Source organism: Oncorhynchus gorbuscha, linkage group LG25, assembly GCF_021184085.1.
Source record: "Oncorhynchus gorbuscha isolate QuinsamMale2020 ecotype Even-year linkage group LG25, OgorEven_v1.0, whole genome shotgun sequence".
In the NCBI taxonomy this organism is placed as follows: domain Eukaryota; kingdom Metazoa; phylum Chordata; class Actinopteri; order Salmoniformes; family Salmonidae; genus Oncorhynchus; species Oncorhynchus gorbuscha.
The window spans coordinates 31,864,535-31,891,175 of NC_060197.1; the positions used below are offsets into that span (position 1 = coordinate 31,864,535).

General features: G+C 42.4%; 1 protein-coding gene across 1 annotated transcript in view; it reads right to left on the bottom strand.

Annotated features, from left to right (window-relative positions):
* Positions 1 to 187: 187 nt before the first annotated feature.
* Positions 188 to 26,641, bottom strand: part of LOC124014229 (phospholipid-transporting ATPase ABCA1-like) — a 290,281-nt gene continuing 263,827 nt past the window's right edge. The window contains exons 50-51 of the mRNA XM_046329029.1: positions 8,330 to 8,573; positions 188 to 1,823 (exon numbers count right to left, since the gene is read on the bottom strand). Coding sequence (XP_046184985.1) covers positions 1,698 to 1,823; positions 8,330 to 8,573 — 370 coding nt within the window. The 3' untranslated portion in view covers positions 188 to 1,697. The remainder of the gene's footprint in view (positions 1,824 to 8,329; positions 8,574 to 26,641) is intronic.

A 26,641-nucleotide genomic window follows, 5' to 3' on the forward strand; every position in this document is an offset into this window, starting at 1 on the left:
AGTGTTGATATCGCAATAACAACACTGTAAAAATGTACATTGTTTATTCATGGTTTTCATTGTTTTCAGGCACATTGAGAAAGGAACGTGTAGGATAGTGTTTTGTCATGCTTTTGACTTACACATCTGATTACTGTTCAAATGATTACTGTTCAAATGTACAATTTGCAAAAATGTAAACTGCAGAAAAAGTATTGAGGTCAACGGGTGTGTTTGAATGATAGATAACAATGATCGACAGGGGGATGATAAAAAGTGCGACACATCCTGTCTGTGTATTATGGTCCACCACTGTTCAGTTGGCTGTAAATAAATGGCCGCCGTCACACAATTTGCAGAGTTCTATGTCAAAGCCGAAGTGCTGCACACGCGAGTGACAACAAAGATAGACTACAATTGAAGGCTTCTAAAAGAACGAAGGGGAGAGTGACAACAAAGAAGGAAAGAACGGTGCACTTATTGAAGCAGCAGAGTGAGATATTGAAAGTGGCTGCCACATATCGCTCAAGTCACTCAAAGCGACTTTTGAACGAGGACTAATGAATCCCGGAGCATATCAAGTTAAAGGAGTTACAAATTCAACTCCTAGTCGCATGACAATTTGTGCAAATGTTTAATAATCTGTTCTGGCATAAAGCAGTATTCAGTACAAATAGGATTTCTTATTCTTTGCAATGAACAAGATGGTAATGCGGGGGGACATTGAACGGCATACAAATGACATTGAGCTCTCAAAGTGAACCCTAGTGCTCATGAGGGAAACACACACATACAGAGAAGTTATTCGCTTTAGGTAGAAAGTGCTAAGTGCACCTGCAAAAGTAATGCAGGCAAACTGACAAAGTGCTTGGTGTGGTTTCACCATTGTTAAAAAATATCTACCTGCATTTTCTCCCAACATAGTTGTATTATACGCATATCTACATGGGTTTTATTGAACGTAAACAGTACAAATGCGAACAAATATGTCTTTACAGCTCTACATAGAGATCCTGAGACAGATGATAGGCTATATTGAAGGCACACTTTATCCTGCAAGTACACAGTGTAAGGCTCTCGACTCTGTCTCGCACTAAATGCATATTTTGCGAAGTGGGGCACGCCATTCTAATTTTGGAATGAAGGAGAGGATAATGTGAAAATATCCACAGTATGGTCCTGGAAGACTGATAGGGATCTGGTAAAAAAAAAAGTAGTGCACTATATAGGGAATAGGGTGCGATTTGGGAAGTATTAAATGTTTCATCAGTAGCTAGTGAAACAATTGGAACAACAGTCGTAGGAGAATGTCAAGGGGCAACATAGTAGCATGTGTTGACCTTTGAGGAAGAGCTGTTTCCTAGCCATGTCATTTGGCATGACAAGGTCTGAGGAAAATCTGTGTTTCACCACACCACGATTAAGTGTGTCAGTTTTTCATCATAATAAAGAAATCCCCAAAATAGCTGCATGGACAAAAATGTATACATTGATGAAGCAGGTAGACCAATCACTTACCAATCATTTACTTGCCCTTATTTCACTCTGCAATTGCATTATATGTGTTATTTACGGTTAACATGTGCATAATAACATACTATAACATTATTGTGCCAACTGGCAGAAGTAAAACAAACTAAATCTATCTACAAGCTTAGACCTGAGATATACAGCGCTAGGTGCTGTTCAGTGATAGAATATGTGGTGAACGTTGGGACTCAGGCGCTCTCTGGGACAGGTGAGTGCTGAGTTTTCATAGGCATTTCACCGGACACGTCCACTTTGTTTTCATAAGTAGCATGGTTGTCCTCCTCATGTTGGTACCTGGCAAAGTTGACAAAGACCTGGGGATGAAGACAGGGTGGTAAGAGTAGATGCAGGAGGGCCTTGCATGTCACATGCACACACACATCTGCTCATATGAATGGGTCTCAGTTTAGTTAGTTTGAAGTTGGTTAGGTTTTCAGAATTATTGAAGAATTTCAACCGAAAGTCAATCAACGTATCCGATCTGTTCAGTCTAATGACATTTCAACAAAACACATTTCAATAATGTATCCTTAAATGTCTTACACTCCACTGTGAAACGAGACCGAAGGCATCGTGATAATGATTCCCCCCCCCCACAGAAATATTTACAACACTTTCTTTACTAACCTTGGTCTGTGTAACGGGGTGAGGAAACAACGGTAAAAGCTTGTATTCATCAGGTAAAGTACCAAGAAAAGAAGGATGTGAAATAAAGCAAAAAGGCCTGTGAAAGCCACCATATATTTTAAGATATGAAGTGACTTTATATGAATAGGCCTAACAGGAAATGGGAGCTGGCCAGATTGTATAACAAAATGTCTCGGATCAACTTAACTAATATTATGCCATGCTATCTCAGGGAACGAGTGTAGCCACTTAAGCAGAGATTGTTTCTGCAGTGAAACAACAGTTTACAGGGGATGTTGATTCTTCTCCGCCTAGTCCATTAGGCGCTGCCTATGAAGTACATCTTTCTCAACAGTTACAGCCTATAAAATAATGCCACACCATATGCCTACGATCACCTTTGAGGCATAAAACAAGTGCCCTTTTATTTCCTTTGGGCAGCAAAGACAGACAAAAGGAGGAACGATGAAAACAAAAACAAAAAACTTCCACCGCCCGTCCTCAGCTCTTCCTCCTAACACAGTCATCTTCTAAATCCCTTGTAGAATCAAGTTCACTCTTCTAACTTCAGCGTCAAAGATAAAGCCCGGACTCTGTTTTAAATCAGCCTGGCATGTTTCATTTGAGATGAAAGGGGAAGGTTCCACCAATTTTCGTGATCCGTTCCAGTTTCAGATAATGTCGGCCATCTTAATTGGAACTAGAAAGTCTTCGTTTGAGACTCAAGAGAAACGTCAGACAGTACGGTAGGTATGTGATACCTTTGATGGAGGAGGATCCTGGGCGTTAGATCCCGTTGAAACACACTTCCTGTTAAATTGAGGAGGACTAGTGCTGTGAAGAACCGTACTGCTGGGCTCTTTGGGATTTTGAGATTGACAGACTAAAGTTTAGCAAATGCAACAGGCTTCCTTACAAAGGAATGGCTGACAAAACTTATTTCTATAACTTCACCGTTATGACATCTTATTAAGGAGGGGATGAGGAAGTGTAAAAACAACAACAATGCATTTCTCCATGCCTATCTTCAATTCCACCTATCAGAGGATTATTTGAATCTTAACCCCAGATGCCATTGGTTGAATACAGTATGCTGAGAGGCTTAAAACATTTATGCCTTTAGCTTTCCATATCAGAGTTTGACAGCTCTTTATAAAACGGGTTGTATGGATCCTGGGTGTTGATTGGTTGATATGCGGGGGTGGTGGGCCAACAAAATACCATGACGTGTTAATGTCACAATTCCATTGTCCTCCATTGTTTTAATCTCGCTACTATTTGGTTTGCAACATTCTGGGGTTGTTTAAACCTACCTACCTCTATGACCTGTGCAACAATGTTTCATTTTACAAATGTTATCTCTCCCATGCCAGCAGGCTAGCTAGCCCAAGAATGAATGTGGAAATAATAATTCACCATGGAAACCGTAAACACTCGGAATTCCATTCATTAATTTTCAGCGCAGTGCAGCCTATGTAGGCCTATTGGATATTTATTAAATAATAATTTTATGAAGTTCTTGTCTGTCATCATCTTTGAATCTCTGCGAGCTACCGACATGCCAATGATTTGTTTAGCATAGCAACGTCTAATGAATAGAATGAGTAGAATTAACGACTCGGTCAAAACATGTAAAAGAACTTCAGAATGCAAAAGTTATCCAATGCAGACCTGGAGACAAGGGAAATAATGGCTGTGAGTGGCCATCGGTGTGACAGCTCACTAAAAAGTTATTGGCAGCCTAACATGGAGAACAGAAAACGCTGGAGTACCATTTTAGCTGGCAACGACGTGAGTGGGACGTACCATTTTCTGCCAAAGAAGAGGAAGCACTGGTTGCCACCAACCACAGGCCTTGGATTCGCTTCAGGCCTCAGAACAGCCCTTGTTGGGAGTTGTCACACAATCATTTCTGGGTTTTCAGGCAGTATTACTTAAATATACTATAATGTTCTCTGCGCAAACTATATAATAACCAGAACACATACTGGAACACAATTCTAGGTTGACTACTGTGTATTTGTTAAGGTTGGAAATAATGTATTGTTTGTAAACGCATTCCAACACCCATTCTGAACAATAGAGCATTCTATATAGCAGAGCTACGTAAGTGGTCAAAATGTTGTCACCAATAACCCACATGGGAGCAGAGATTGCACTATGCTACATAGTTTGATCCTTTAGTGAACATATTTGATATCCCGCAATCTGCTCAAAAGGCATTGGATGTGTGCAACTGTGCTTGTAATGTTTTCAAATACTATCATTTCATACGCCACATGCAGTATTAACATCTCCTCTCCCACTGTACTCACGACAAACATGTTTCTCCAATCACCTCTAATCTTCTAAGCATTAGTTTATTATAACTTAGACTTCATGCTCCGGTGCTTTTGACTGACATTTAGTTAATAACAGATGGGTATGGGTATTAACTATGGCATTTGGGTGTTTATTAGATGGCCGCCGACGCGTGGCAAGGAGAAGGACTCAGAGGCGCTCAATTAACCTCGCTGCCGTGGCGGTGGAGTCCCAGTGCGCCACATGCGCCACAATGCATGTTTTAAATACAGGCCACCCCAGTCCACGTCAGCTATATGCTACTTTGTTCCGTTGTCTTTGAAATGCTCTCGTCTTCAGGGACGAACAGTAGAAGTGGTGACACAGTAGATTGAGGTGACACTTAGCTGTCCATGTATAAGGGACATAGAAGCTGCATCAGTGTTTACTACTCATTCTCAGACACTAGGTAACCCTTTGTTTTCCATAAAGGGGACGATACTGTATCTTTGAAAATGTCAAGTGCTCAAGTTAATTGTGTATTTTCAATTTGTGTCTACTTAGTTATAGAGAAACAATGAACAAATGGCGGAAAACAACGCAAATGTGCATTTGATCAGGGTTTCCCAAACTCGGTCCAAAAATGTTGTATGCTTTAAAAGCCAGGATGATATACTAATTTCTGCTTTTCTTCTAGTAGAATTCACTGCACAATATTGAGGAAGAGTCGTCATGACAACAGCTGATAATCAGCTGAGAGGATGCTCTGTACCAAATGAAGGAATGGAGGGAATCAACACAACTGTGTATTAGATGACACATTCTCAGTAGGATGAGACTAGTATGCTGAAATGTGTAGCTCATAGTATTCGCTTTTACTAAACAGTACATTCTAAATAGTATGTAGTACGATTAGTATGTAGTTTTAGTAAGTAGTAAGCGAGACAGATTTCAGACAAGACCACTAGGTTGTTTAAGTTGTAGGCAAGACACATTTCGGACATGGAACCTTTCTTTCAATAAAGGCATTAATTCCTCAGCCTTAGTGCCGGATCAATATGAATTGTAGTGTGAGCCAGATCTTACATGTTGGGGTCTATTTTAACAAACCTACAGCAATGGTAAATCTTAGTGCAGGCGGTAGCGCTGTAGGTTCAGGCGTGTGTCAGAACAATTGTCTGCTATTTTCACAATTATCCGGGAACTTGCTGGAGTTGGTGCATAAGGGCTGGGATTTGATGAATAAACAAGATGTGGGTGTGTCGAGGCATGGCCCCTCACTGGCCAATCAGAACTTGCTCCATGGCGAAATTTGTGGATGCTTCAAATTCTGTATTTACTTCTTCTATATATTTCCATGGAATCAACTCAAATCCCATTGTTAGTTTGTTATAGTTTGATAAATGGCTTACAGGAACAAAATAACAAAATGTATACCCATCTTTACTAAATACATTAATTTGAACCCATTTGCAGTCTACATTGGTCTAAGTAATTGCATTGCTTCAATAGCAGTCACAATGATATAAGGGCAAGGACTACTGTAAATTATAGTATGGCTGAGCATTGACAAGCCAAAAATTGTCAATAAGCATAACTTAATTATTGATAAGGTCTAAAAAATAGAACAAAGAATTCTAAACTAAACAAAACTTGTTTTAAATAGGCTGTCACACTTACAGGCACCTTAATTTCACCCTGTGGTCATATAATACTAACAAACAATGCAGACTATGGAGGGTTTTACGCACACCCAAACGTTTCACAGTAGCTGGACAAAGATCCAATATATATAGAAAGGGAGAATGTCCACTCACCGTTTATACTGCTCCTAAATAGTCCTATGTTTTATGAACCTAATCGGAAACATCTTTACAGATCAGATCTTACAGATCGCATTCACACATCTCCAGAAGTTCCATTGCAAGCACGCCACCGACGTTGTCACTATAAAACCAGGAAGGTGAATCATTCTAATAAGTTCGGTTGTAGTAAGAATTTAGCGAAATACATGTAAAAGACACGCATTGCTGTTGAACCAGCCTTCGTTATAGCAGGCCTAAGGGAGGGCTCGGGTTTTGAAAATATGAAATGGAAAACAAGCAATTTTTTTACAGGTTACAGATAACCTCTATGAGGTTCACCGGTATTCACAAAGGTTCTCATCTCTCGTTTCATGACGGGCATGGGCACTTAGCCTAAATCATGGAGGGGGGTTTTACGCACATCCAATACAGGACCAGCATGGCTAAAATCATGTGTGCTTGCCTACAATGCATAGAAAAAAGGGTATGTCAGCTGTTTTACTCCTTTCAAACTGGATATTTGAATAAAGCTTTGGTGGTTAAGATTTATTTCCAAGCAGCCTTAGGAGCCAAACACTTTATCGACAGTCTTGACTACTTCGCGATTGCATTGGTCAGAAAAAATATATATAACTTAATTGAGAGGGGAGGCTATGCTTGGTTTCTAACCAAATACAATTAAATGGTGGAAAAAAAGTTTTTTATCTTTATAAACACAAAGTATACAAGCACCCAAAGCACATTTGGCAAATATTCTTCCATGCGCATATGGGCAGTGTGCATCACAGCTGTATAGGCTGAGTTTCCGCTGTCAAAATTCATTCCATAACCAACTGCGTTACTGCTAAAATGAGCTTTTGGTTGGTCTTAAATATCCCTATCAGCGCTTCCTGAAATTAGCACTTTGGATCATGTTTTTAATGACACTCCTCAAATATTTCCACCCGCCCATCTGTGCGCCAGCGAGCTGATAAGACAGGTAAATTAAAAACCTGGCATTAGGGCTGTAAAATGCCAGTGCGTCAGTTTTTACATGACGAAGTTGCAAACTAACGTGCGTTTGATACCTAGTGCCGCCGTAACACCAGCCGAAAATAGAACCCTGTAGGTCAGAGCTCTCCTCAATAAATCACCAGCTGAAAGGTGACTGTCTGGTCTCCGTCCCCATAGTTTTTTTTTTTTTTACCCCCTTTGTGTTTTAGTGCAATGACCTTATTGCCTGCGTGTGATTTTTTATTTACGCTGTGATCTGGTAAATATGCTCCATAGCTGCATTGGCGGACATTTCTCTTCTCCTCTTTTCTTTCTTTCTTTCTTTCTTTCTTTCTTTCTTTCTTTCTTTCTTTCTTTCTTTCTTTCTTTCTTTCTTTCTTTCTTTCATTTTTCTTTTCTTTATTATTTTATCTCTTTCTTTCATTATTTTCTTCATTTTTTCTCTCCTCTCCTGGCAGGTGCTTTCGAGAGGCTCTCGGACTGAGGGTTGTTTTTATCTAGGCAGGCCTTCTTTCCCCTCCTTTTCTCCCAAAGGATGAGTGGACAGGTGACCTTTGCTGGGCCCTCTTAAGGTGCTCTAGTCTACCCAGACCTCTCCACTGCTGTGCTAATGTTCATCATTGAGGGCGAGGCACACTCTCTTCTCAGAGGCTTGATTACATCAGATCTCAAACTTCACACATCCAATTGGAAACGTGAGGTGAGGCAGTTGACATTCAACAGCAAGACTAACAGCATTCAGTGTACAAGTCTTAAAGGAAATGTGTTGTATAGATAATATATGCCTTCATTGCCATAACAGGGATGGGCAACTCCACTCCTGGAGTGCCAGCAGATGTTCACCCAGCTTTAACACGCGTGCCAAAAAAAGAAACACCCTCTTGCCCTCCAGGATCAGATTTGCCCTCACCAGCCATACAACTTGATTTGTTGACTCAGCAATGTTAGTGCAGGGAAGGAAGAAAATGCCCTGTGTGTCCCCACAACATAGTTAAATAAAATACTATAGAAACACTATAGTATCTCTATGGTCCTCACCCAGAAAAACGACTGAATGAAGGGTTAACCTGAACCAACCTGAAAAACTACTGAAAAACTACTGAATGAAGGGTTACCTGATCCAAAGTGGTCTGGGAGACAGAGTAGTCCTCCACACCCAGCCTCTGCTGATGAGTGGTGAACTGGCTGAAGATGCTGACCAGAGCGCCCTTGCTGAGGGGGAGCTGGTACTGCAGAGTGTTGTGGTGCTTCTCCTTCAGTATGCTACCCGGAAAGGTCTCGTGGACAAACTCCTCCACGGGGCCCAGAGCGGGGGGCGAGCCGCCCACCCTCACGATCACAGTGTAGCCGTCCCCGAACCTGGAGAAAACAGACACTAATGAATAAACACACACACATCAATCAAAGCATATGGACAGACAAAGGCACAAACACATAGCTACAAGTACACACATCAAGCAACGCACAAAGGCACATGTGCAAGCAGACACACACAGTCACACACAGTCATACACACACACACGCGCGCGCCCTAGTGGCGGTGCCCTAGTGGCGGTGCCCTAGTGGTGCCCTAGTGGCGGTGCCCTAGTGTTAACATAAACATGTGATAAAAGAAGGAGGGATAGAGGGATGGAACGTAAGAGAGAGTGAGCGAGGGAGGGGAACGTATAATTTATCTTAATTTCCCCGGCTGGTTGAAAGCTCCCGGTGCATGCTACGAGACGAGGAGCAGGTGCGTCACACGCAGGCAAGAGCGGTGTGAGTCGGCACAACCCAGAAACTTGTGAGTTGTTTGTCTCCTGAAGGAATTTTCCTTCCACCTCCTTTTCTCCCATCCTTCTCTATCCCTCCCTCCCTGGTTTGTGTTTGTTAATAAGGTGCTGACGCTAGGAGCACTGTCTAAGTCCTGAGTTTGCACAAAGCCATGAGTTGGCATGTAGATTTACCCATGGTGCTTTGGGTGTACCTATAAGTAGTAGATCATGGTGTGACATGTGGGGTGCATCCAGACACACAGTTCCTACACAGGTCTGTAAAAATGATCAAATCTTTACAATACCTGGGGAGTTTAATATCATCTGTGTCCCAAATGGTTCCATATAGGGAATAGGGTGCTCTTTGGGACTCAACTGTAGTGTTTAATATCTGGACTATTTAAGTGTTTAATATCTCAGCAATCACATTAACATTATATAACACTCTGTACAGATTGTGCATATGTGGACCACACCTTGTGCTATGGACGAGGCTGGGGGGTATAGTGTCTTCTCTATCATCAGACTTGAAACACCTTTATATGAGCCATCTTGGCCATCTTAAAGCCGATCCCAATCTAAGGACATATACTTTCAGGGTATGTATACCTCTGCAAAGTCTAATGTCTCAGTCCCAGTATTTATTTATATGTTTACTAAAAAATAAAAATAGAAAAAACTGAATGCCTCAAAATAATTAGGCAGGAGTAGTAATGAGTTGTTTGGAGGTTATTGTGAATCCAAAATCAGATTTTTCTGACTCATTATTTCGGGGTCTCTTAAGAATATACAAACAAAGACATTGTGGCACACGTGATGAGGTTCGCTCGTATTAAGCGTTGCTCATTCATTCCCTTTCCAATTCAGTAACATGGTGCATTCTGACATGAATAAAAAATATTTCCAGATCATTTCACAGACACATTAAATGCACCAAAATATGATTCTCATTAAATGCTCCCTCACAGTTAGAATAGGCTACTCTGGACATGCGTTGGTAGTACCCAACTCGCTAACAATCGTCAGCTCGCTAATGGCCTGGTACTCAGGGCTCTATTGTCCCTCTAACCACTCTGACATCAATGCAAATACAACCGAAGATCACATCAAACACTTCATCAAAACAGTATAATGATTTAAAAACTCACTTCACTGTGATGATCAATTTGAAGAAACAAGTTTAACAACAGGTTGAAACTGAGTGGAAAACATGGTTGTTGTGGATGTTGTTTAATATCCATACGCAACGAAATGGACAGCGCTTTCTTAGGTGAAGATTAATTCGAAACACTCATACGCATAATACAGCTTATCCATATACCCATATTTGACCCCAAGCCCCCCCAAAAAACAGAATTAACTTCTTATGGCTGGGGGCAGTATTGAGTAGCTTGGATGAATAAGGTGCCCAGAGGTTTTTGCTTGCTACTCAGTCCCAGTTGCTAATATATGCATATTATTAGTATATTTGGATAAGAAACACTCTGAAGTTTTTAAGAATGTTTGAATGATGTCTGTGAGTATAACAGACCTCATATGGCAGGCAAAAACCCGAAAAGAAATCCTACCAGGAAGTGGGAAATCTAAGGGTGGTCGTTTTTCAACTCATTCCCTATTGAAGATACAGTGGGAAATTGGTCATGTTGCACTTCCTAAGGCTTCCACGAGATGTCAACAGTCTTTAGAAACTTGTTTGAGGCTTCTATTGTAAAGGAGGGGCTCATAAGGGCTCTTTGAGTCAGACGCTCGTTCACGTGAGAGGTATCTCGCGTTCCATTGCTTTTCTACAGACAAAGTAATTCTGGAACATTATTGAAGATTTATGTTAAAAACATCCTAAAGATTGATTCTATACATCGTTTGACATATTTCTACGGACTGTAACAGAACTTTTTGACATTTCGTCTACTCCTAGTGAACGCGCTTCGTGACTTTGGATTTGTTTACAAAACGCGCTAACAAAAGTAGCTATCTGGACTTAAATGATGGACATTATCGAACAAAACATTTATTGTGGAACTGGGAATCCTGGGAGTGCATTCTGATGAAGATCATCAAAGGTACAGTGGGGAGAACAAGTATTTGATACACTGCAGATTTTGCAGGTTTTCCTACTTACAAATCATGTAGAGGTCTGTCATTTTTATCATAGGTACACTTCAACTGTGAATCTAAAACAAAAATCCAGAAAATCACATTGTATGATTTTTAAGTAATTAATTTGCATTTTATTGCATGACATAAGTATTTGATACATCAGAAAAGCAGAACTTAATATTTGGTACAGAAACCTTTGTTTGCAATTATAGAGATCATACGTTTCCTGTAGTGTTGACCAGGTTTGCAAACACTGCAGTAGGGATTTTGGCCCACTCCTCCATACAGACCTTCTCCGGATCCTTCATGTTTCGGGGCTGTCGCTGGGCAATACGGACTTTCAGCTCCCTCCAAAGATTTTCTATTGGGTTCAGGTCTGGAGACTGGCTAGGCTACTCCAGGACCTTGAGATGCTTCTTACGGAGCCACTCCTTAGTTGCCCTGGCTGCGTGTTTCGGGTCGTTGTCATGCTGGAAGACCCAGCCACGACCCATCTCCAATGCTCTTACTGAGGGAAGGAGGTTGTTGGCCAGGATCTCGTGATACATGGCCCCCTCCATCCTCCCCTCAATATGGTGCAGTCATTTGCAGAAAAGCATCCCCAAAGAATGATGTTTCCACCTCCATGCTTCACGGTTGGGATGGTGTTCTTGGGGTTGTACTCATCCTTCTTCTTCCTCCAAACACGGCGAGTGGAGTTGAGACAAAAATAGAGCTTTTTGGTCTAATCAGACCACATGAACTTCTCCCATTCTCCCATCCTGGCTTAAGCCGGTGGACCTTGTGTGCGCTGCAGGATTTTAATCCATGATGGCGTAGTGTGTTACTAATGGTTTTCTTTGAGACTATGGTCCCAGCTCTCTTCAGGTCATTGACCAGGTCCTGCCGTGTAGTTCTGGGCTGATCCCTCACCTTCCTCATGATCATTGATGCCCCATGAGGTGAGATCCTGCATGGAGCCCCAGACCAAGAGTGAATGACCATCATCTTGAACTTCTTCCATTTTCTAATAATTGCGCCAACAGTTGTTGCCTTCTCACCAAGCTGCTTGCCTTTTGTCCTGTAGCCCATCCCAGCCTTGTGCAGGTCTCCAATTTCATCCCCGATGTCCTTACACAGCTCGCTGGTCTTGGCCATTGTGGAGAGGTTGGAGTCTGTTTGATTTAGTGTGTGGACAGGTGTCTTTTAAACAGGTAACGAGTTCAAACAGGTGCAGTTAATACAGGTAATGAGTGGAGAACAGGAGGGATTCTTAAAGAAAAACTAACAGCTCTGTGAGAGCCGGAATTTGTAATGGTTGGTAGGTGATCAAATACTTATGTCATGCAATAAAATGCAAATTAATTACTTAAAAATCATACAATGTGATTTTCTGGATTTTTGTTTTAGATTCCGTCTCTCCTCTCACAGTTGAAGAGTACCTATGATAAAAATTACAGACATCTACATGCTTTGTAAGTAGGAAAACCTGCAAAATAGGCGGTGTATCAAATACTTTTTCCCCACTGTAAGTGAATATTTATAATGTTATTTCTGACTTCTGTTGACTGCACAATATGGCCGATATCTTTTGGCTTGTTTGGTACTCAGTTTATTGCATGGTTTGCTTTTTCCGTAAAGCTTTTTTGAAATCTGACACAGTGGTTGCATTAAGGAGAAGTGTATCTAAAGTACCATGCATTAACACTTGTATTTTCATCAACATTTATTATGAGAATTTCTGTAAATTGACGTGGCTCTCTGCAAAATCACTGCATGTTTTTGGAACTACTTAACATAACGCGCCAATGTATACTGAGATTTTATGATAACATACATGTATTGTGTAACATGAAGTCCTATGAGTGTTATCTGATGAAGCTCATCAAAGGTTAGTGATTAATTTTATCTCTATATCTGATTTTTGTGACTCCTCTCTTTGGCTGGAAAAATGGCTGTGTTTCTGTGACTTGGCTCTGACCTAACATAATCGTTTGTGGTGCTGTCGCCATGAAGCCTATTTGAAATCGGACACTGTGGGGGGATTAACAAGAAGTGTATCTTTAAAATGGTGTGAAATACTTTGATGTTTGAGGAATTTTAATAATGAGATTTCTGTTTTGAATTTGGCGCCCTGCACTTTCACTGGCTGTTGTCATATCGATCCCATTAGCGGGATCTCAGCCCAATATTTCTTTTTAATAATGATTTTGCCATTACACAATACATAGCCTAATAGCCTACCGCATATTACGCAGGGCAGAAAGAAACACATATTTAAGATTTCTTTGGTACTTGGTAATTGGTCTAGCCTATACCTCAAAATTCTACAAATTCTAGTCATCGCCGTTGAGTGTGGACTGTTTTATGCGTACTGGATGGACTGGTTACCTAATGCTTCGCTCCAACATTTCTATCAATGAGTCTGGGAGAGAACATAGGCGATGCTGTTGGTTCATTGATTGTGCAGGGCAGCTTACAGAGTTAGCCTACAATTACATTGAATTTGTATTTGATTTTGAATATCATAGTAATAGGGCATTTTCTATATTTCATAATCAATAAGCTGACACATTACCATTAGCTACAGAATATCTCATCACCGTATGCTTCTATCTCCTCCTCTCTCTCCTTCAATCCTTTCTCGAGCGCAGAGAGAGGGGCTGTCAACAGTGTAATGAAATATGTTTTGTTGTGAAAACCTGTTACTATTGATGTTTCCGAACAGACTTCACATTTCCCAAATTAAGCACTGGGTAGCTGCTGGAACAGGGTTGGAGAGTCGAAAAGAGCAAGATGGCGCCTACAGAGATGGTCAGCTCGCTTCACGTCCTTAGGAAACTATGCAGTAATTAATCTTTTATGTATTATTTCTGACATTGTTAGCCCAGAAAATCTTAACTGTTATTACATACAGTCGGGAAGAACTATTGGATATAAGAGCAACATTAACTTACCAACATTACGACCTTCCCGAAGCAGATCCTTTGTTCGGAGCTCCTCCCTGGACATGGGTGCTAATCCCAGAGGCCGTCTCAAAACAACGTGGTCGCCGCAGGAAAGGCAGACGGAGCGGCCTCATGGTCAGACTTAGAAGGCGAGCACACCATCCACCGCTTCTGAGCATATTACTCGCCAATGTACATTCTCTAGACAACAAGGTGGACTAAATTAGGGCATGAGTTGCCTTCCAGAGAGACAAAGATGTTAACATTCTCTGTTTCACGGAAACATGGCTCACTCGGGACATGTTGTCGGAGTCGTTACAGACACCGAGTTTCTTCATGCGTTGTGCCGACAGAAACAAACATCTCTGGTAAGAAGAAGGGCGTGGGTTTATGCCTCATGTTTAACGTCTCATGGTGTAATCATAACAACATACAGGAACTCAAGTCCTTTTGTTCACCTGATCTAGAATTCCTTACAATCAAATGCCGAACGCATTATCTTCCAAGAGAATTCTCTTCGATTATAGTCAAGGCCGTGTATATCCCCCCCAAGCAGATACCTCGACGACCCTGAAAGAACTTCACTGGACTCTATGTAAATTGGAAACCATATATCCTGAGTCTGCATTTATTGTAGATGGGGATTTTAACAAAGCTAATTTCAGAACATTGATTGTTGCACCCTTTTGAGCAAAACTTTGGACCACTGCTACTCAAACTTCCGCAATGCATGCAAGGCCCTCCCCCACCCTCTATTTGGCAAATCTGACCATGACTCCATCTTGTTGCTCCCCTCGTATAGGCAGAAACTAAAACAGGTCACGCCCGTGTTTAGGTCTATCCAACCCTGGTCTGACAAATCGGATTCCACGCTTCAAGATTGCGTCGATCACGTGAACTGGGATATGTTCTGGGTAGCCTCAGACAATAACATCAACGTATACGCTGACTCGGTGAGTGAGTTTATTAGGAAGTGCATTGGAGATGTTTTGTTCTCTCTGTGACTTTTAAAACCTTCCCTCCTAACCAAAACCGTGGATTGATGGCAGCATTCATGCAAAACTGAAAGCGCAAAACACCAAGTTTAATCATGGCAAGGCGACTGGAAACATGATTGAATACAAAGAGTGTAGCTATTCCCTCCGCAAGGCTATCAAACAAGCAAAACTTCAGTATAGACGATGGAGAGTCTAAATTCAACAGCTCAAACATGAGACGTATGTGGCAGGGTCTACACATAATCACAGAATACAAAAAGAAAACCAGCCCCGTCGCGGACATCGACGTCTCACTCCCAGACAAATTAAACAACTTCTTGGCACGCTTTGAGGACAATACAGTGCCACCTACACAGCCCGCTACCAAAGACTGTGTGCTCTCCTTCAACGTGGTTGACGTGAGTAAAACATTTAAACGTGATAACCCTCACAAGGCTGCCGGCCCAGACGGCATCCCTATCCGCATTCTCAGAGCGTGCACAGACCAGCTGGCTTGTGTGTTTACGGACATATTCAATCAATCCCTATCCCAGTGTGCTGTCCCCACATGCTTCAAGATGGCCACCATTGTTCCTGTTCCCAAGAAAGCTAAGGTAACTGAACTAAATGACTATCGCCCAGCAGCACTCACTTCTGTCATCATGAAGTGCTATGAGAGACTAGTCAAGGATCATATCACCTCCACCCTACCTGATAACCTAGACCCACTCCAATTTGCTTACCTCCCCAATAGGTCCACAGACGATGAAATCGCCATCACACTGCCCTATCCCATCTGGACAAGAGGAATACCTAGGTAAGAATGCTGTTCATTGACTACAGCTCAGCATTAAATACCATAGTACCCTCCAAACTCATCATGAAGATTGAGGCCCTGGGTCTCGACCCCGCTCTCTGCAACTGGGTCCTAGACTTTCTGATGGGCCGCCCCAAGTGGTGAAGTAAGGAAACAACATCTCCACCCCGCTGCTCCTCAACACTGGGGCCCCACAAGGGTGAATTCTCAGCCCTCTCCTGTAATCCGTGTTCACCAATGACTGCATGGCCATGCACGCCTCCAACTCAATCAACAAGTTTGCAGACAATACTACAGTAGTAGGCTTGATTACCAACAATGAGAAAACAGCCTACAGGGAGGAGGTGAGGGCCCTCAGAGTGTGGTGTCAGGAAAACAATCTCTCACTCAACGTCAACAAAACAAAGGAGATGATCGTGGACTTCAGGAAACAGCAGAGGGAGCACACCCCTATTCACATAGACGGGACAGTAGTGGGGAAGGTGGAAACTTTTAAGTTCCTCAGCGTACACATCATGGACCAACTGAAATGGTCCACCCACACAGACAGTGTGGTGAAGGCGCAACAGCGCCTCTTCAACCTCAGGAGGCTGAAGAAATGTGGCTTGTCAACAAAAACCCCACAAACTTCTACAGATTCACAATCGAGAGCATCCTGTCGAGCTGTATCACCAACTGGTACGGCAACTGCACAGCCCTCAACCGCAAGGCTCTCCAGAGGCTAGTGCGGTCTGCACAACGCATCACCGGGGGCGAACTGCCTGCCCTCCAGGACACCTACACCACCCGATGTCACAGGAAAGCCAAAAAGATCATCAAGGACAACAACCACCCGAGCCACTGCCTGCTCCCCCCGCTATCATTCAGAAGGCGAGGTCAGTACATGTTAATCAAAGCTGGGACTGAGAAACTGAAAAACAGCTTCTACCACAAGGCCATCAGACTGTAAACAACCATCACTAACATAGAGGCTGCTGCCAACATACAGACTCAAATCACTGGCCACTTTAATAGATGGATTTAACATGGGTATCACAAGTCACTTTAAATATTGCCACTTTAATAATGTTTACATATCCTACATTACTCATCTCATATGCATACAGTCGGAAGTTTACACACACCTTAGCCAAGTACATTTAAACTCAGTTTTTCCACAATTCCTGACATTTATCCTAGTAAACGTTCCCTGTCTTAGGTCAGTTAGGATCACCACTTTATTATAAAAATGTGAAATGTCAGAATAATAGTAGAGAGAATGATTTCTTTCAGCTTTTATATCTTTCATCATATTCCCAGTCAGTCAGTTTACCAACACTCAATTAGTATTTGGTAGCATTGCCTCTAAATTGTTTTACTTGGGTCATAAATGTTGTGTTGTCTTCCACAAGCTTCCCACAATAAGTTGGGTGAATTTTGTCCCATTCCTTCTGACAGAGCTGGTGTACCTGAGTCAAGTTTGTAGGCCTCCTTGCTCACACACACTTTTTCAGTTCTGCCCACACATTTTTTAGAGGATTGAGGTCAGGGCTTTGTGATGGCCACTCCAATCGCCTTGACTTTGTTGTCCTTAAGACATTTTGCCACAACTTTGGAAGTATGCTTGGGGTCATTGTCCATTTGCAAGACCCATTTGCGAAGCTTTAACTTCCTGACTGATGTCTTGAGATGTTGCTTCAATATATCCACATAATTTCCATTCCTCATGATGCCATCTATTTTGTGAAGTGCACCAGTCCCTCCTGCAGCAAAGCACCCCCACAACTTGATTCTGCCACCCCGGTGCTTCACCTTTGGGATGGTGTTCTTCGGCTTGCAAGCCTCCCCCTTTTTCCTCCAAACATAATGATGGTCATTATGGCCAAACAGTTCTAATTTTGTTTGATCAGACCAGAGGATATTTCTCCAAAAAGTATGATCTTTGTCCCCATGTGCAGTTGCAAACCGTATTCTGGCTTTTTTATGGTGGTTTTGGAGCAGTGGCTTCTTTCTTGCTGAGCGGCCTTTCAGGTTATGTCGATATAAGACTTGTTTTACTGTGGATATAGATACTTTTGTACCTGTTTCCTCCAGCATCTTCACAAGGTCCTTTCCTGTTGTTTTGGGATTGACTTGCACTTTTCGCACCAAAGTACATTCATCTCTAGGAAACAGAACGTATCTCCTTCCTGAGCGGAATTTCCTTTCAGGCATTTGGAAATTGCTCCCAATGATGAACCAGACTTGTGGAGGTCTACAATTTTTTTCTGAGGTCTTGGCTGATTTCTTTTCATTTTCCCATGATGTCAAGCAAAGAGCCACCGAGTTTAATATAGGCCTTGAAATACATCTGCAGGTCCACCTCCAATTGACTCAAATTATGTCAATTAGTCTATCAGAAGCTTCTAAAGCTTGACATAATTTTCTGGAATTTTCCAAGCTGTTTAAAGGCACAGTTAACTTAGTGTATGTGAACTTCTGGCCCACTGGAATTGTGATACAGTGAATTATAAGTGAAATAATCTGTCTCTAAACAATTGTTGGAAAATTTACTTGTGTCATGCACAAAGTAGACGTCCTAAACGACTAGCCAAAACTATAGTGTGTTAACAGGAAATGTGTGGAGTTGTTAAAAACGAGTTTTAATGACTCCATCCTAAGTGTATGTAAACTTCCGACTTCAACTGTATACTGTATTTTATTCCATCTATTGTATCTTGCCTATGCCGCACGGCCATCTTGCATCCATATATTTATATGTACATATTCTTATTCCATCCGCTTACATTGTGTGTATAAGGTAGTCGTTGTGAATTGGTTAGATGACATGTTAGATAGTACTGCACTGTCGGACTAGAAGCACAAGCATTTCGCTACACTCGCCTTAACATCTGCTAACCATGTGTATTTGACCAATAACATTGGATTTGACATGGTGTACATGGTTTGGGAGGCATATTAGCTGTCGCCAGTGAGAGGCTGCATGCGCTTGAAACAGTGGTTGATGTGTTGAGTGAAATAAGTGTTCTTATTCTAATCCCAGACATTTCTATATGTCATGCCGTGTGAAAGGAGAGTTTTGATGGTTTCCTCAAAAAAAGAGGTGAACGCCAGCCAGGCTTCTCCTCCAACTATATTTATTTTCCCTCTGCTAATATAAAGCATTGCTCTGCTATAAAACCGGAGGAGCCAACCTGGCTGGATTGAAAAAATGAGACAGAGAAAGCGGCATCCTTTCAGAGAAAGCGGCATCCTTTCACTATTCCAGTGCTAACTGATGACATGTCTTTCCCCCCCTGTTTCTGTTCCTGCCCATTTCGCAATGGGCCACTCTAAATCAAAACTAATTTGACATATTAGTATAAACAAGGTTAAATTAAGAATAGTCTGATGGGTGAAAATATGATCGCTTGAGAGATCAGCGTGTGCAGGAACAGAGCGCAAGCTTCATTTAAAAAAAATCATAAATAGCCTATAGTCGCATTATGCAGCCCATATATGTTTTGATTTCTCAGACATTTTGTTGTATCAGGTTTGTATCATTCACATCTAAAGATGGCAAATAACTCTTAATCTACCGTACAAGACCTGTTTCAAATGACCACTTTTAAGTACAACATACTGTATGAGTCGGCCTACTGTACTGTATGTTGTCTGACTAAGCGCCATAACATATGCTGTAAGCTAGTTCATTTAGAAGACAATATATCCTTGTAAGTCCTGTGCCATTATTTTATATTATGTGATTTTATAGTAAGAGCAATATAATTGAACTTAGCTGAATGAAATATAAAGGATATTTTTCCCAAGATAAAGCGAGTGTGCATAGAAGTGGCTGCAGTTCCTTCAGAAAGTATTCATACTCCTTGACTTATTCCACATTTTGTTGTGTTATACAGCCTGAATTCAAAATGGATTAACATGATTTATTTCCTCACCCATCTACACACAATATCTCATAGTGACAAAGCGAAAACATGTTTTAAGAAATTTTATGAAGATTAAAGACAGACATATAATTAATTTACATAAGTATTCACATCCCACAAGTCAATACATGTTAGAATCATGTTAGAATAGCGATTACAGCCGTGAGTCTTTCTGGGTAAGTCTCTAATAAATTAAAGCTTTTTCAAATTGGTTGTTGATCATTGCTAGATAACCATTTCAAGTCTGGCCATCGATTTAAATCAAAACTGTAACTAAGCCACTCAGGATCATTCAATGTCATATTTGTATACAACTCCAGTGTATATTTGGCCTTGTGTTTTAGGTTATAGTACTGTCTCCAATTTTCTGTTGGAAAGCAGGCTGAAACAGGGTTTCCTCTAGGATTTTGCATGTACATAGCTCAATTCTGTTTATTTTTATCCCCCAAAACTCCCTAGTTCTTGCCTTATGACAAGCATACCCATAACATGATGCAGCCATCACCATGCTTGAAAATATGAAGAGTGATACTCAGTGTTGTGTTGGATTTGCCCCAAACATAACACTTTGTATTGTTGACATAAAGTTCATTTATTTTGCAGTTTTACTTTAGTGCCTTTAGTGTCTTACAGGATGCATGTTTTGGAATTGTTTTATTCTGTACATGCTTCTTTCATTTCACTCTATCATTTAGGATAGTATTGTGGAGTAACTACTGTTGTCGATTCATCCTCAATTTTCTCCTATCTCAGCCATTGAGCAACTGAGTTAGGAAGAATGTCTGTATCTTTGTAGTGACTGTGTCACGACTTTCGCCGAAGTCGGTCCCTCTCCTTGTTCGGGCGCATTTGGCGGTCGACGTCACCGGCCTTCTAGTCATCGCCGATCCACTTTTAATTTTCCATTGTTCCATTGTTTTACACACCTGGTTTGAAATCCCCAATTAGATGTTCTTTATTTAACCCTCTGTTTTCCCCATGGTTTTTGTGCGTGATTGTTTTTGTATTGTTCGGTCCCATTTTGTGGGCTTGGTATTTCAAATGTATTTGGATTTTGAGTAAAGTTACTTTTATTACTCATCTCTGCTGTCCTGCTCCTGACTCCTCTGCACACGCTACACCCAGACCTTTACAGACTGGGTGTATTGATACACCCATTAAAAGTTTAATTAATAACTTCAACAGGATATTCAATGTCTGCTTTTTTTCCATTTTTACCCATCTACCAATAGGTGCCCTTCTTTCTGTTTGAAATTCACTGCTGAACTACTGAGGGATCTTACAGATAATTGTATGTGTGGGGTACAGAGATGAGGTTTTTAATTCATTGGTAAAAAATGTCAAGAAATATCATTCAACATGCACAGTATGGGGTATTGTGTGTAGGCCAGTTAAACAAAATCAACATTTAATCAATATAACATTCAGGCTGTAACACAACAAAAATGTGGAAAAAGTCAAGGGGTGTGAATACTTTCTGAAGGCACTGTATTATGTTCTTCTGAAATAAATTTTCTTCATATCATAATATTTATTTACACCTGCCTAAAAAAACAATGGATTTATTGTGATGGTGTATATTAAATAGATTGCTAAAGACTTTATAAAAATGCATATGTTCCAAAGGCTTGTACTTGTGGAGGTCTGGAGTTGCCAAATGTGTTTATGCTAATTAGCGGTCAATTACCGTGAGACCGGCAATCATTTGCATGACAATTACCGGCTGACAAAATTTCATGATCGCCACAGCCTTATATCCGCTAATTACAATTTGGCATTTTGCTGGGCTTTGACGCTGTGTCTAGTGAGCACAAAATAAGACACTTTACCTTGTTATTTTGTCGTTAGTGCTCTATGACCCGTTGTTTTCTGCTTAATTAATCTCCTAATGTTATATTTACTTGTGGAAATGTCCATTGTGGGCGGTTAAGTGCTACATGCAAGGAAAGGCAGCAATCCCTTTATAGTAATTAGAGATATGGTGAGCAAGCCTCAGCCTCCACTATCTCAGGGGGCTGTGGGAGAGAGCTGTGAAGCTCGGTGGTGGTGAAAAGGCGAATGGTTCCCCCGGGTGGACAGGCGAGTCCTCCAATACAAAGATGGCTACACGAGGTTGGAAGTGTTCGAAGTACCACACTAAGGCTATGTTTCAATGTTCGTACTAGCATACAACTTAGAATCCACGGCCAGTACATTGCTTCATTATAAGCTGTATGCTAGTGTAGATATTTGAACAGAGCCTCACAGTACATATTTTAAAATGTCTGTCGACCCCTAGAGCCTTTCAATGCCGATACATCATTATACCGAATAACAAGCCATGGTCGTGTCTGAATATGCGATAATAGAACATTTTATAGAATGTGAAATGTTGAAAATTGAGGATGCTTTAAATGCCAGGATGTCATACTCATTTCGGCTTTTCATCTAGTAGAATTGGTTGCATGCTATTGAGGAAGAGAGTCATCTTTTCAGAAATAGGCCACCAGTACAAAGTTTGAATGAACAAAAGGCTAAGTTAATAGAGATGCCAGTCTGAGCAGGAGTCTTCTGACATCTCACCCGTTCTGAGACTTAGCTCTCATCAAGCCTGCTTTCATCAAACCCGATTCATCATCCAGTCAAGAGTCTGACAAAATCCCCTCCACTTAGTGATGGGCTTGGGCCAGACAGGAAGTCTGCCTGTCTGAAGCCGGTGAGGAGCAGCCGAGCTTCAGAAGTCGGGAGCTCAGCGAAGACGAAAACATTTAAACAATGCAATAATGGTCGGTAGCGTCGCGAGAAAGGGTTTCAGGCTTGCATGTGTAATCAAATGCTTCTTGTTAGCGGTGGTAAAAAGCGGCTGATCAATTCTCTCTCTCTCTCTCTCTGCTACACTGTGGCTATACGAAGAATGGTGGGCTATATATTCATTTTCCCCATTTATACCCTTCTGTTCTCACCACAATAAGATCATCTCAAAACGATAGAAAATGCTAGCATCTTCACTCGTCAATTGTTTGCCCAATCCGAAATTGACCACTTGTCCCTATATTCCCCTACACGTTATGCACTTGTGGAGATCTGAGAAGAAAAGGAAGGTATAAGTAACATTAAAATAACTATTTTGCTCACTGATATGCTAGGTGAATTTTTGCCATACTTATCTATTTCATTCAGATATCCACAAATACACAAGAGTGGGAGCTAGGGGTTGATTTGCAATTGGGTGCCTGCCTACCTGCCTGCTTGTCTGCCTGCCTGTCTGTCTAGTTGGCAGAGGTTTAAATCTCATCCAACAGTTCATTATTCATTCATTATTCAGACTCGGTCTCTACGAGGGCTGTTACAAGTGAAGCTCCACAGCTTTTTACAGAGCCTCTATATCTAACTTCTCTGATTATACTGGACCCGCTCTCCTCTCTCCTCACTTCTATCCCTTCTCTCCCTCTCTCCCCTCTCTCCGCTCCCCTCTCTACTCTCCCGACTCAGTTGGAGAGTCCCAAACCGTGTAATTTTAAACAAATAACATCCAGCTTCAGAAAGAGAGGCAGAGACCTGCTGGAGTGCTGTGTAGTGTGGAGCGAGCGAGAGTGTGAAAAGAGAGGGCAGAATAGAGGTAAAAGGTCACCAACTACAGCCATACTTGTGGCCGGAGGGGCGGGGGGGGGGGGTCACACCAAGGGCCTGAGTTGCCGTGCTTTAATCGGGCAGGAAGTCCTTGAGGGGGTCACACACAGAGGTCGCCCATAGGGGTCATCATTGAAGCATCCTCGGCACAGAGAACCCACGGGCGATGGCTATGCTCGCAGCACAGTCATGTTTAATTCAAAACGCACTGTTCACATGAGGTCTGGAATAGACACACACGCGCGCCCGCACACACACACATTCTGCATACATAAACTGCATTCATGAACACACATGCTTTCTCTGGCTGTAGAGGATTTTAGATATCTGTCTGTGTGCAAACACTATTAATTACAGCTACGCGCTGATGCATTATAAACCGTGAGGGGTATTATTTTCCCATCCATCTCAGACACTGACAGTCAGTTAGATAGTGTACTACTTAGCTACAGTGCACCCGAGTCAATCCGCATAGAGAGCGAGAGCAGATTTATTAGACTTTTCAAAGCCAACATCCTTAGATTGATCCCAACTTTTAGACACTCTTATAAAACTCTCCTGCTGCGCACGCCGAATTACCTTAATGCATTAAAGGCACTTTGCAGCTTTCTTTTATATTTGATTTCACTGCTTCCCCTTAAGTAAGGACAAAAAAAAAGTTGCCGCGAAATATAGCATCTGCTAGCCGCATAACCCCTCAATCTCCAGACAGATGAATGATGTAACTCACAGGAAAAGAAAAGGTTAGGGTCCCGTTTCCCGCGTCCTTCTCGCTTTCCCTGACAAGCTAATAGGGGAGATGTAGAAGCTCTTTCATTGCCCTGCACTTCATTTCAGTTTATTTAACACCTGGGATCCCTCTGGATTGTAAAACATGTATTTACTACCACTTATTCATCTCCCGGGTTCTCTTTTTGTGCTGGGCTTTCATAACCCCCCCCCCCCACCGCTCAGACGAATGATTAATTTGAAATTAAACCTGGTCATGGATCAGGTTAAGGAACTCTTAAATGCAAAACAATCATGAGGCCTTGAAAAATGTCACCCTCTTAAAACGTTGTCCGTCCCCTATCTGCGTTAAGTGGGCTCTCTCTGATTTGAATGAGGCTATTTTGGCTAATTTGGGGACAGATTTATATACAAGGTTGGGTTGTTAAAACAATGCGGCTGTTTGCCAGGCTGCTCCAATGAGAAGGTGGGATGACAGGTCATCGGTGCGGCCTAAAGAGGGCAGCACAAACAAAGGCTTGAGCCGGTTGGATGAGGTTCCATCACCACCTGAGAACACGGGGGGGGGGAGAGAAAGAGATGAGGAGAGAGATGAGAGGCAGCAGTGTGGAGTTGAGTAGAGGGAGACAGAGATGGAGAGAGAGACAGAGAGGGAGACAGAGATGGAGATAGAGACGGAGAGGGAGACAGAGATGGAGAGAGAGACGGAGAGGGAGACAGAGATGGGAGAGAGAGATGGGAGAGAGATGAGGGGATGAGAAGAGGGGAGAGAAAGATGAGAGGGGGAGAGAGAGATGGGGAGAGGGGGAGAGAGAGGGGAGAGAGAGAGAGAGAGAGAGAGAGAGAGAGAGAGAGAGAGAGAGAGAGAGAGAGAGAGAGAGAGAGAGAGAGAGAGAGAGAGAGAGAGAGAGAGAGAGAGAGAGAGAGAGAGATGGGGAGAGAGGGAGAGATGGGGAAGAGGGAGAGATGGGGAGAAGAGAGAGATGGGGAGAGAGAGAGATGGGAAGAGAGAGAGAGATGGGAGAGAGAGATGGGAAGAGAGAGATCGATGGGAAGAGAGATAGATGGGGAGAGAGAGAGATGGGAGAAGGGAAGATGAGAGAGAGATGGGGAGAAAGAGGAGAGATAGATGGGGAGAAAGAAAGAGATGAGGAGAGAGACAGAGAGAGAGATGGAAAAAGAGATGAGGGGAGAGAGAGAGAGATGAGGTAGAGAGAGAAAAGGGGAGATAGAGATGGGAGAGGGGAGAGATGAGGGGAGAGAGAGAGAGATGGAGAGAGAGATGGGGAGAGAGAGAGAGATGGGAAGAGAGAGGGAGATGGGAAGAGAGAGAGAGAGATGGGAAGAGAGAGGGAGATGGGAAGAGAGAGGGAGATGGGAAGAGAGAGAGAGAGATGGGGAGAGAGAGAGAGAGAGAGAGAGAGAGAGAGAGAGAGAGAGAGAGAGAGAGAGAGAGAGAGAGAGAGAGAGAGAGAGAGAGAGCGATGAGGGGCAACAGGGGGAGATGAGGAGAAATAGATGGGGAGAGAGAGAGATGGGAGAAGGGAAGATGAGAGAGAGAGATGGGGAGAAAGAAAGAGATGAGGAGAGAGACGGAGAGAGAGATGAGGGGAGAGAGAGAGATGGGGGAGAGAGATGAGGGGAGAGAGAGAGAGACAGATGAGGAGGTAGGGAAGAGAGAGAGAAAGAGATGGGAGGAGAGAGAGAGAGAGGCAGCAGGAGGATAAATAAACACGGGTAATGTAGCGAGATGTTTGGAGGAGAGGAGGATCAGTGGGGGTGAGGTGGGCTAGCGTGTATTACACATTCGCTATAGGGGGTCAAAATGTGAGAGGCACCTGTGGCGAGATTCCACACTCTCTCTCAGCAATGGGAGAAGGAGAGGGTGGAGGAGAGAACAAGTCGCACTGCCCACCATGCAGGTCAGTCATTAATGCGACAGCAGTACACCACCTGCCTCGCCCCCCCCGCCAGTGACACGCTGATGGAAGTTTCCACTCCAAATCTGCAACAGCTTGGGTATTAGGGAGACGTTGCGTACACACACACCTCCCTCGCCACATGGCGGGGAGCATTTACATAAACAAGCAGGAGAAAAGCATGCTTCCAATGTGAATAGATTACGTTGCGTAGTGGTTTGCGCAGCTTGACTTTAAAAATGGTTGATCAAACACTCGCCCCCCGTCCCCTGTCTGTCCGTCTGTCCCGTTTCTCTGTCATTTCACAGGCGCACGTGGCAGGGGGAGAGAGTGGAAAGGAAAATAGAGACAGTCCTTAAAGGCCCAGTGTAGTCAACAACTCGATTTTCTTGTGCTTTATATATATATTTCCACACTGAGGTTTGAATAATGCTGTGAAATTGTGAAAATGATGATAATGGCCTTTTAGTATAAGAGCTGTTTGAAAAGACCACCTGAAATTTCAGCCTGTTTTTGGTGGAATGGAGGTGACATCACCAGGCGGTAAATTAGTTAATAGACCAATAAGAGTTCCAAACCTCTCTGCCAATATGAGTTAATATTCAGTTTCCCCCTCCCCTCTCAGGCCACTACCTGACAGTCCAAGTACAATTCTTGCTTGAGAATTAGCACTTTGCTGAGAAGCAATTT